General features: G+C 53.6%; 1 protein-coding gene across 1 annotated transcript; it reads right to left on the minus strand.

Annotated features, from left to right (window-relative positions):
• Positions 1–1837: 1837 nt before the first annotated feature.
• HOXB1 (homeobox B1) lies at positions 1838–3509 on the minus strand. Its single transcript, XM_009287738.1, has 2 exons — positions 2903–3509; positions 1838–2163 (listed from the first exon to the last, which is right to left on the minus strand). The coding sequence occupies exons 1-2, from the start codon at positions 3507–3509 to the stop codon at positions 1838–1840; spliced, it is 933 nt and encodes a 310-aa protein (XP_009286013.1).
• Positions 3510–10105: the final 6596 nt, after the last annotated feature.

Consider the following 10105-nt stretch of genomic DNA (forward strand, 5'->3'; position numbering starts at 1 on the left):
GGCTCTGCCGCTCGGGCCGCGGGCTCCATCCCTCCGCGAACAGGTCTCGTGTGTTACTTATACCGTGGAAAACACCCTTTCAGGTGTCGCCTTGGGAAGCTGAAGGGAGGAAACTGAAGTGACGCTTCATATTGGTTTTGAGTTGGATCAGCCTCACAGAACTGTTCCGTATAAATGAGAAACTCGCTTTGCCCCCACTTGGGGACCCCAAGTCCGTTCCGGTTAATGTTGCTGCTTCACTAACGCAGACCTGCTTCTGTGCCGGGATGCTTACACGGAGGAGGAGGAGGATTTTCTGCTCTCCTCAGGCCTCGTTGTGCTGTAAAATTACTGAACGTGGGGAGCGCCGCGTTTCTGTCCGGTCCCGTCTGGGCGACTTGCTTTGAACGCCCGGGGATGCCGGGGGGGGCCGTCGGGCACCCGCAGGAGGCAGGATCGGGCGCGGGCGGCGCCCGGTCCCCGCGCTGCGGAGGCGAGGCGGGGGGGGGGGTCGGGCACCCGCAGGAAGCAGGATCGGGCGTTTTGTTTGGGAGCTTTGGCAGCAGCCGGGGACCTTTTCCTTCCTCCTCCTCCCTCCGAGCCCGGGCTCCCCCCACCCCGTGTCGCGCATTTCCCTGGACGGGAGAGATTTCCATTTCGTTTAGAGTCGAGAGGACTTGCGTGTGGAAAAAGTAAACTTTATTAGACTGAGGTAGTTTCATTTCGAGATACAGAGCACGGGGAAGGGGGTGGAGGGGAAATGGGAGATTCAGATTAAGAAACCGCTGGTTTTTTCTCCATGACGTTTTTCTCTTTAAAACAATCATTAACAAAAGTAGCCGTGGTTTTCAGTTCGTCCTACCCTAAAGTTTCTCGTGGGGAAGGGAAACAATTTAGCCGTGGTTAAATAATGTTTTTATCGGACTCCGATAAGCCTGAGAGGGTGGGGGTACAAGGAACCGTGCTACTTCGCTCCAAGACTTCAGGCTATCGAGACGTACAATAAATAGCAGCCAGTGCATCAGTGCCTGGGGGAGCCAAGCCCCGCGGGCCCCCCGCAGCCTTGTTCCCGTCTACCTTCACACCTCCTACGACAGTGACCGTTGCCCAAAGTACCCCGAGGTCAGCCTTCGCCTCATCTCGTTTTCTCTGAGAGCACAACCCTCCCTCCCCCCCCCAGGATCAGTAACAGTCACAGTCGCAGAGCGTGTAGAAAACCCTGTAAAGCAGTAATAGTGCAAAATGGTAGCGGAGGAGTTGCATTTTTGTTTGGTGTTTGTTTGGGTCTTTGCAGAGGCCTCTAGCATCTCGGGCGCCTCAGATCTCATTCCAAGATATACATACAGTAAATAAAAGGGAAACAAAATAATACCCGAAACTTTTTTACAGTCTCGCGGGGAGGAAAAATACATCAAACGTAGGATTCTTGCAGGCAAAAGTCGTTGTGCACAGTTTTAAAACGGGAGAGAACTAAATTCGTTTTAAAGTTTCTGTGGTTGAAAGTGCAGTTCCTATAGGGGAGGGAGAAGGGAGAGGGAGAAACGTCCCTGAGACAAACGCCTATTGCTAAGGATATACGAGGACACGGCTGCTCCTTTGGAGTCCAGTGTTTTACAGAGGGTCTATAAATTAAAAGAGAGAAATGCAAGCGGGAGAATTGGTATCACACGTGGGGAGACGGCCGGAGCCAAAGGGACTGCTCGGAGGGAAGCGTGGCCTTGCTTCCACACGTGTGTGCGGACGGGGCTGTGCGTGGGAGGTGCGTGTTCGTGCGTGTGTGTCTGCTGGGGTCTGCAGGGAGCAGCTGCCCCTCGAGGGCAGCCCCGGGCTGATCTCTGTGCCCCTGCGGGGCCGCGTTTCAGGAAGACACCGAGCTGGGGGAGGCCTCAGGTGAGGTGCAGTTGGACTGATCCGAGGCTTCACTCGCTTCCTTCGCAGACCTGGAGGCAGCAGCCGGGGCGAGACCTTCCTTTTCTCTCTTCTTCTGCTTCATCCGCCTGTTCTGGAACCAGATCTTGACCTGGGTTTCGTTGAGCTCCAGGGTAGCGGCGATCTCCACCCTCCGGGCCCGGGTGAGGTACTTGTTGAAGTGAAACTCCTTCTCCAGCTCCGTCAGCTGCTTGGTGGTGAAGTTGGTGCGGATGGTGTTGGGCTGGCCCAGCAGTCCGTACTCCGACACTTTAGCTGTTAACGAGCAAACACCAACAGGGCAGGAGCAGCCAGAGCTGGGACGGAGGGGGGGGCTGTGGGTGCGGGCTTTCCCCCCCGCTCCCCTCCTCTCCTGGGCAGTTGGTCCCTCCACCGTCCGGAGCTTCCCGCTTCCTCCCGGATCCTCAGCTACCCCCGATTTCCCAGCCCAGGGGTACAACCTGGAGGGACAGAGCACCCCGGGTTCTGCAGAGCTGCCCCCCTTCCCTTGCAACCCCCAGTTCCCTGCAAACTGCCATGAAACTTGAACGTCCGTGGGAAGGAGTGGAAGGGGAGGGCAAGGGTGATGTTGGGGGGAGGAGGGAAGATTGTGATTTAAGGAAGATTGTGGAGAAGGAAGTTGAACAATAGGGGAGATGGAAGCCACGACTGTGGAAGAAGCCGAAAGCCCGGAGCGTTTCCTATTCCGAGCTGGACTTAAATCGCTTTGGGCCTGTGGGAAACTGAGCTCAGGGACCCTCCATCAGATGTGTCTGGAAAATCTCTAGCTGGCTTTTCCTCAGCGCTGAGCTGGTGTTTAAAAAACAAACAAACAAACAAAAAAACCCAAAACAAAAACCCAAAGCGCAACAAATCCGTGTTCCCCTGGAAGATGAGCCCAGTTACCTTGGGTGCAAACCCCGGGGACGGCAGCAGGGCTGGGGAGCCGCCCCCCGCCTCCCTCCTCCCCGGGATGGGGACCATCCTCACCCAGCTCTGCGCTCCCCAAACTCACCTGTCTTGGGCGGGTTCCTCTTCACTTTCATCCAGTCGAAGGTCTGCGTGGCGCTGGCGTTGGGGCACGGCTCGGAGGGGCACGCAGGGTCTTTGTCCTCGTTTAGAGAAGGCGAGAGGTTGCTGTAAACGCCGGGCAAGTAGCTGGGCTGCTCCTGCCCGTAAAGGTGCTGTTGCTGGTACTGCCCAGCGGCCGCCACCGCCCCGCAGTAGCTCTCTGCTAAGGAGCTGAGGTTGGATCCCGCGTTGGCGGAGTACCCGGCCGCTTGGAAGTACACACCGTCCGCGTCCTGCTGGCCGAGGTAGAGCTGGTGGTGCCCGTAGCTGGGGCTGCAGGTTTGGGCCGGGTACCCGGCGGCTGGGGCAGCGCCCGCGAAGGGGATGGGGCGCCCGGAGGAGGGAGGGTGGTAGCCGGGGCTCTGCTGGGGGAGATGGGCGGCCGCGCTCCCTCCCACGCCAAAGCGCCCGTCTCCGTTAAAAGTGTCACTGGCGGGGCTACCTGAGCAAGAGGGGAAGGAAGGGGAGCTTTGCTCTAAATGGTGGTAGGCGCCCGTCCCACGGTTACAAATTGCATACTCTAAGAAGGAGTTCATCCTAGTATTGTCCATCTGCCACTGATGGAGGAGGGTCAGCCTGTTTTGGGGGGGATTCCGCCTGCCCTACAACCTTTAGATAGTATGTCAAAGCTGTAAAACTTCCTTCCATGCATCGCCGGCCCTCGAACCCCGCAGCCTTCGGCGGGGCCGGGGTGGGGGCAGGGGCAGGCGGGTGGTCCGCCCCCAGCCCAATGGGCGAGGGGCTCCTGAAGTTTGTCACATCTCTGAGCTCATCCATCAAGGCCCTGACATTTGCATGACAAAGGGGTTTCAATCAAACCCTGCCCATCAATCTGATAACAACACGAATACGTCAAAATCTTTCCTCAAAGACTTTAAAAGAGAGGAGGGAGGTGGGGTGCGGGGAGGTGGAGGGGACGAGGGGCTGGGGGAAGAATTGGAATTATCCAGGACTGTTTTAAGTGCTAAAAAGGCCCCCAAGTTATGCGATTAGCCAATGCCAGCAGAACTTCCCCTTGCCCCAACTTACAAAGGTTTTCCCCAACCCTAGCTCCATGTGAGAAAAAGAAAGACAGAGGGAAAAGAGGTAGGGAGGTGTGACTGCTCTTCCCCCCAAGCACAAAAGGATGCTCTTTTCTTCATTTCGAAATTTCTCCCTAGAAAGCGGCTCGAACACGTTTGGCATTTTCTGAGCTGAGGAGTCTAATAAAAGCTCCTAAGAAAAATAAGCTCCATGTGTTTTAATTTTGTCACACCGGCTTTGTGTCTAGGGCCAGTCTGGGTAAAAGCAATGTAATTAAATCAATATTCTAATGAGGCGATGAAATAAAGTTAGGAAGACAGGCTGTCTTTGTTGGAGAAATACCATGCCCAGCTTAGCAGTTGGAAGAACGGAACTAAAAACGATCCGTGTGTCTATCTACGTATCTTCCTATCCATCCACTCGCCCATGCACCTACCTATCTACGCATTCATGGGAGATGTTTTAAGGGCTTTAACCAATGCTGGAACTTTAAGCTCTGCTTTTCCATGGCAAACCTGGTTTGATCCTTCCCCGAATCTGTTGTCAGGCTAGAGCTTTCCCCTGGCAGAGTCCAGCTGATGAGTAGGTGGAAAGACACTGACTTCAGGCCGGCCACTCCACTGCTCAGAGAATGGAAACATAGGTAGGCAACATTTATTTACTTGTTAGCAGAAGAGAGACAAGAGCACCCAACAATATGACGCCCACAGTCATTTGTTACTTGTCAGGATATTTACTGGTTATTCAGCCTCTAAGAAGAACCAGGAGGGCTCTCTTTTTTTTTTTCCTCCAGGCCAAAAGTTCACTTTGAAAGGCATAAACCCGTCCTTTAGTTGGTAGGCTTGGCTGACGCAACACGTTGGGGTAACATTTGTTAAGAAACTGCAGCACACGCGGCCATGGCATCAACCTTCCTCCCTTCTTTAAATCCCCCCGAGAGAAAACGTGAGTTTTAGCCAATTACAACTCTCGTCCTTCAATAAAAAGAGTAAGGAGAAAACTATTTCCAGAGCTGCGTGCCTATTTATTCATTTATTCTGCCGACTTTGCTGATGCCGAGATATTCAAGAAGAAAATCTTTTAAGTTACAAATGTTCTCTGAAACTCGCTACCTCCTTTTTTGCATAAAACAACCGAAAGTGATTATAAAGATTCAAAGCAACTCTCGTGTCATTCGCCTTCCAAGAGAAATCGGTTTCTAATTTGATTCCAGGAGTGCTTTTTATATCATGTTGCACTCGCGTTTAAATTGAATGTATTATATTTAAACGATGCTTACAATAGATGATTTATGGGTGTAAAATGAAAAAAGAAAAGGATAGATGTTTATTTCATCCTTGAATCAATTGTTTCGTATTGTCTGATAATTTTCCACCATGATCTCGCTCCACTGTTACATTAAGGGGGTGCTTTACGTCGTTAAAACGCAGCTGTCTTCTGGAGTTTCAGAATTAGCTCCGAGAGAGCTCACTGCTGCGGAGTTACGGAGGCAAGTTTTGCCGTCCATCCCATCTCAGCGAAGGCTAACCCGAGGTTTCGGCCTGAGGCGGCTCTGGGGGGACAGCACAGAGTTTCTTCGGTTGATGGAAAAAAAAAATCGGATAGGACGGGATCAAAATTTTAGCCATGTAATGCAGCAAACATCCCGACCCGAGCAGGGGATGAAATGCGGTCCTCGGGCTCCTGGGAGCCACTCCAAGCCCGTCTTTCGGGGGACAGGGAAGATACTGCTGAGATGGGTGGGGGAAGGTGAAGATAGAGCCAGGGAGGGGATGTGCGGAGCTGCAGTCACTTTGGCAAAGGCTTTTTTTGTCCCTCTGTCGAGGCAACTGTCAGATCGCGAAAGATGGGGTGTTGGAGCCGATTTCCTCCCAGAAAGGGGCCGCTGCCTTCCCGCTCCTCCCTGCCCCCCGGGCGCTGCGGGGCCGCTCGCCATCTGCTCCTCCCCGCAGCCTGCTCAGGCCCCTCACTTCTTACCTGCTGTGGGAGCCCAGGCAGCAGAACACTGGGGCAGATTTCGGGGTGTGGCGGGACGGAAGGTGCTGGGTTCCCACCCCCCACCCGGGGCCGGCACCCCCGGGGCTCCCCTGGGCGCCCCTTCCCGGAGCTGCCGGGCTGACGGCCCCGGGCAGGGCAAGCGGGGTAGCTGCGCTTCAGCCCACGCTGCCCTCCGGCTCCGGCTTACTTCCCCAAAGCGACACGGTCTTCCCCAAAATACATGGCTTGTGGCGACTGCGCGGTATTTTCGAAAGCCGCAGCGTCGGAATCGCTTCTCCAAATTTCCTTCTTAGCCCCTTGCCCTGGATTCGACATCAAATTACTGCTGTTATTATTACTATTATTAATGGTTTTAATTCCCTTTGTGGAGAAGGTGCGAGACCCAGTTTCGGTACAGACCTTCATAACCTGCAGGAGAGAGAAATACCGGATTATTAATTAATATAAATACCGGTAATTATTACCGCGTGAGCCTAATTCTATCACTTACACGTTTATTTCTTTAAAACCTCCTTTATGGGGAGTTGAGAGAGGGAAGGCGGTCAAAGAAAAGGTGTAGGTGGACACTCTCAAATTATCAGAGCTCTGTCCTGCACACACACAGACACCAACAGTTACTTAGCCTTTCATTATATTTATTACTTGATTTTCACTTATGTATTGAGGGAGGCAGTAATTATTCCTACCCCCTAATCCACAGACGGCACCGTTTCGGAGATGCTGCTGTCTTTCACTCAACAGGATTAAAATAAAATATCTGGAGAGGGATGAGGATAGAGGGTGAGCGGGGAATTTTTAGCTCTTTGGTTCCTGGAAAAAGAAACCGTGCTGTCCAGGAGCTGGGTCGGCTGGTCCGTGGGAGGAAGAGGAAATCACCTCTTTGCCTGCTGGTCCAGATCTCTTGCACGGCCCCGAGTGTGCAGCACTCCGCAGAGAGCTGCTTTCCCACTCCCCGAGAGCTGATGCGGGCCTAAAAGCACTTCAGGAGCTGCCGCCCCTCAACCCCAGGCTTTATTTGATGAGCAGATAAGAAATGAGGAGGCCATCAGCAGAACAACGTCGTTTGTCCGCGGAGCTCTTGGTGGCAGGGGGCCTCTCATGCCCACCAAAGGCATCCCGTTGCCCTTGACCCCTCCACCCACCCCGAGGCAGAGGGACTTGGTGTGACAAATCCTGGGGCAGCTCATCGGCTCGCTGTCCCGGGGTGGAAGCCCATCCACACCCCCTCACTATTAAATTAGCAAGATGCGGCTTTTGGCCCCTTAGGGAAAACCACGCCTTTTGTTCCAGCCCGATGAAGACATCTTATTAAAAGAAACCTTTGCTTGAGAGCAGTTTCTTCCCTTTTAGCGGCATAAAGCGGCTCCCCGAAAGTCGGGGCTGCAGCAGCCTGGGAGGGAGAGCGAGGGGAGATTTCTCCCTTCCCTAAGAGGCGGCTTGTTTGCTTTGGAACAACTCTCCTGGCATGGAGGATAGGGCCCTTCTGAAGGCGGTTTGTGGGAACACCTCTTGTAAGAAATCTTTACCCGTGACAGGCGGGGGAGTTTTCCGTGCAGGCGACACAGAAGGAATAAGGCATTTCCAAAGGCTCCCAGAGCCCTCAGAGTCTTCAGATGCTTCGTTTTGGAGTCAGATATAACTCTCTGCGGAGAAAGTTTGTGTCGTGCGTAAGAAATGTCACTTCTGGCTCCTGGCGGGGTGATTTATAAGAAGCGCTGCTGGCGCTGGGGGTGCGTGTTTGGCTGCGGACTTCGTTATTACCAAAAAGGACTTGTCCCTAGAAATTGTCAGAGAAATTTATAGCCCCGGCATGTGTCTTGGTTAGATCATAGCCTGCTAAGCTATATTTGGGGCTAAAAACTGAAGAGGGAAAACAAAATATCATGTAGAAAAATGCTTCAGAGTTTGGGAGTCCAAAGAAATGCAGAAGGAATCCTTTTAATGAGTTACAAGCACCGGCCTATCCCCGAGCTGCAGAATAAATACGAGACAATTAAGATAAGATATAATAATTCTTATCTGCCGCTCTCGGGAGCAGGGCGGGCGGAGCGGCGGGGGGGGGCGGGGGGGGGGGGGCCCCCCCCCCGGCGGAAGTCCGTGGCCCCCCCGCGGAGGCCGGGTCGGGCTGGGGACCGGCACCGTGACCGGCTCCAGCGCGATGTTGTGAGGCGCCCGGGACGGGGACGGTCCACAGGTGGTCAGCATCCCCCGGAGGGGATGAGAGCCTTCTTAGCCAGGGAGAGGGACGTGTTTTGTGTTCTCGGTCTCCTGACCAACACTTTGTGTGGAAGATTTGGGTGAGAAATGCCACTTTGGATATTTTTTTCCTTTTCAGGGTGGCACAAACCCCTCAAATCCCGCCTCCTCCTGCGCCAAAAGATCAAATTCCGCCTCCGATGGCTCTGGAGAACCTGTCCTGTTTCCTTGTGAATCGCATCGGCTATTTCTATGTGGTCCCCAGGGCAGAGGTGTGTCTGTAAGCCGGGTCGTCTCACTAATGAGGTTCATTTAAGCCTTTCTGCTCGGTGAGAGTGGAGAGGAGAGGTCTGTATCTGCTGCTCCTGTGGACAGGGGTGCTCTTTCTCGTAGCGGGCAGACCCTGTGGGCTCCTCATCCCGGCTGAGCCCCGCTCCAGGCGGTCCTTGCCTTCTCCCGGGACAGCTCGGCGACCCCGAGGGACCCTTGTCCGGGCCTGGCTGGGTCTGGGCTCAGGGCCGGCCTCGGGCAGCTCCAGGGGGGTGCAGGGCCGGGGATGGACCCGGGGGGTCCCAAACCCTCCGCGTTTCATTCAGATCCAGCACCTGGCAGGCCCGGCGCGGGCTAGCTCCAGCTAAACCCGGCTTTTACTAAGTGCGTGAATTCATTAACGCCTTCATCAATGTTGCTAATATTAGTAGGTCAGCATTATTAATATCAACCAGCGTTAGTTTAAACAGTATCCCGCTGGGGCTGAGGACTAGATTCACCCGACCGAACTGCAGCGTCTCTTAAGTTTAGTTTCCCCGAACCCGACACTCTGTATTTTCCCCTTCACTGAATATAGAGAGGAAAAATTAAAAAAAAAAAAAACGGCAAAGCTGGGATAGATGCGGGAGGTGGCAGGATGGCGAGCAGAAGAAGGTGCCCTCTCCCAGCCCCTTCGTTTGGTGGTGGTGGAGCATTAGGAGCGCTCCCCAAGCTCCGGGCATTGAGGACAGGGATGCGGTTAAGCGCTGGAAAAGGATGCTACAACTCAGCTGAGAAGACGGTCACTGGAGGGATATTCCCGGAAAGCCGTAGTCTGGCACCGGCAGCTCAGGAGGAAGGTCGGGGTGATTCCCCGGGAGAAGTTAACTCTTCCCATCTCACACATCAAAGGCTCAGCTCCTGCCTCGCTGTCTCGCCCGCGTTTCCTTCACAGAAGGTTTTCCGCCTTGAGCCTTCCCATGGCTCTAACGGGTTGGTTCAACATCTTCAGGGCTTCGAGTAGCTCTTTAGCAAACACATCCCCAGCCTAGATCAGCACAAGATAAATATTACTTTAGCATCCCTACAAACACGTGCGAGCGTATCTCATTTGCATATTTCTAGGTTAATAATCGTGAGGCATTTGCAGTGTTTTGACAACGATCAAGAGCTGAATACGCTTAATATGCTTAATATATGCCCTCCAGTTGCACAGAACAGAAGGGCAGGGTTGCAAATATGCATTCCCCATTTGTTTGACATTTTGAAGAAGGTAAAGAATGGCTGAACTAATGGCGAAATCTTACAGTCATTCAATAATTTAGATTTTATTGAATATTCCCCTTCTTTCCTCCGACATTTCAGTCTTGCTAATTAGGACAAATAAGAAGGGGCCTGCTGTTAGCAAGGATAATAACTGGCGAGGTTCCATTTATTAAGTCACTTTCCGTGGGTGTAGAATTGATCTGTGGCTGTGACTGGCATGCTTTCTAGACCTGCAGCAACTTTGAGAAGTCATTATGATCCGCAGAAGGGCCCTTGTTAGAGATTTGTATTGATAAGGTGTCAGGGTTTACGTTGGGGGGTTCGTGGAAACCCCTTCCCCGCCCCCGTCCCACCCCGGCGCAGCCTCCTCCGTGTGGCGGGGGGGGGGCGGGCCCCCCCCCCCCCCCCCCGCGGG

This window comes from Aptenodytes forsteri, unplaced genomic scaffold (assembly GCF_000699145.1).
Source record: "Aptenodytes forsteri isolate BGI_AS27 unplaced genomic scaffold, ASM69914v1 Scaffold25, whole genome shotgun sequence".
NCBI classification, from domain to species: Eukaryota; Metazoa; Chordata; class Aves; order Sphenisciformes; family Spheniscidae; genus Aptenodytes; species Aptenodytes forsteri.

Excerpts from the sequence above, each read along its gene's own strand:
- HOXB1 (XM_009287738.1), bottom strand. The coding sequence starts at position 3,509 with ATGGACAATACTAGGATGAACTCCTTCTTAGAGTATGCAATTTGTAAC. Across the intron at positions 2,164-2,902 it reads GAGGAACCCGCCCAAGACAG|CTAAAGTGTCGGAGTACGGA; the intron begins GTGAGTTTGGGG and ends GCTCGTTAACAG.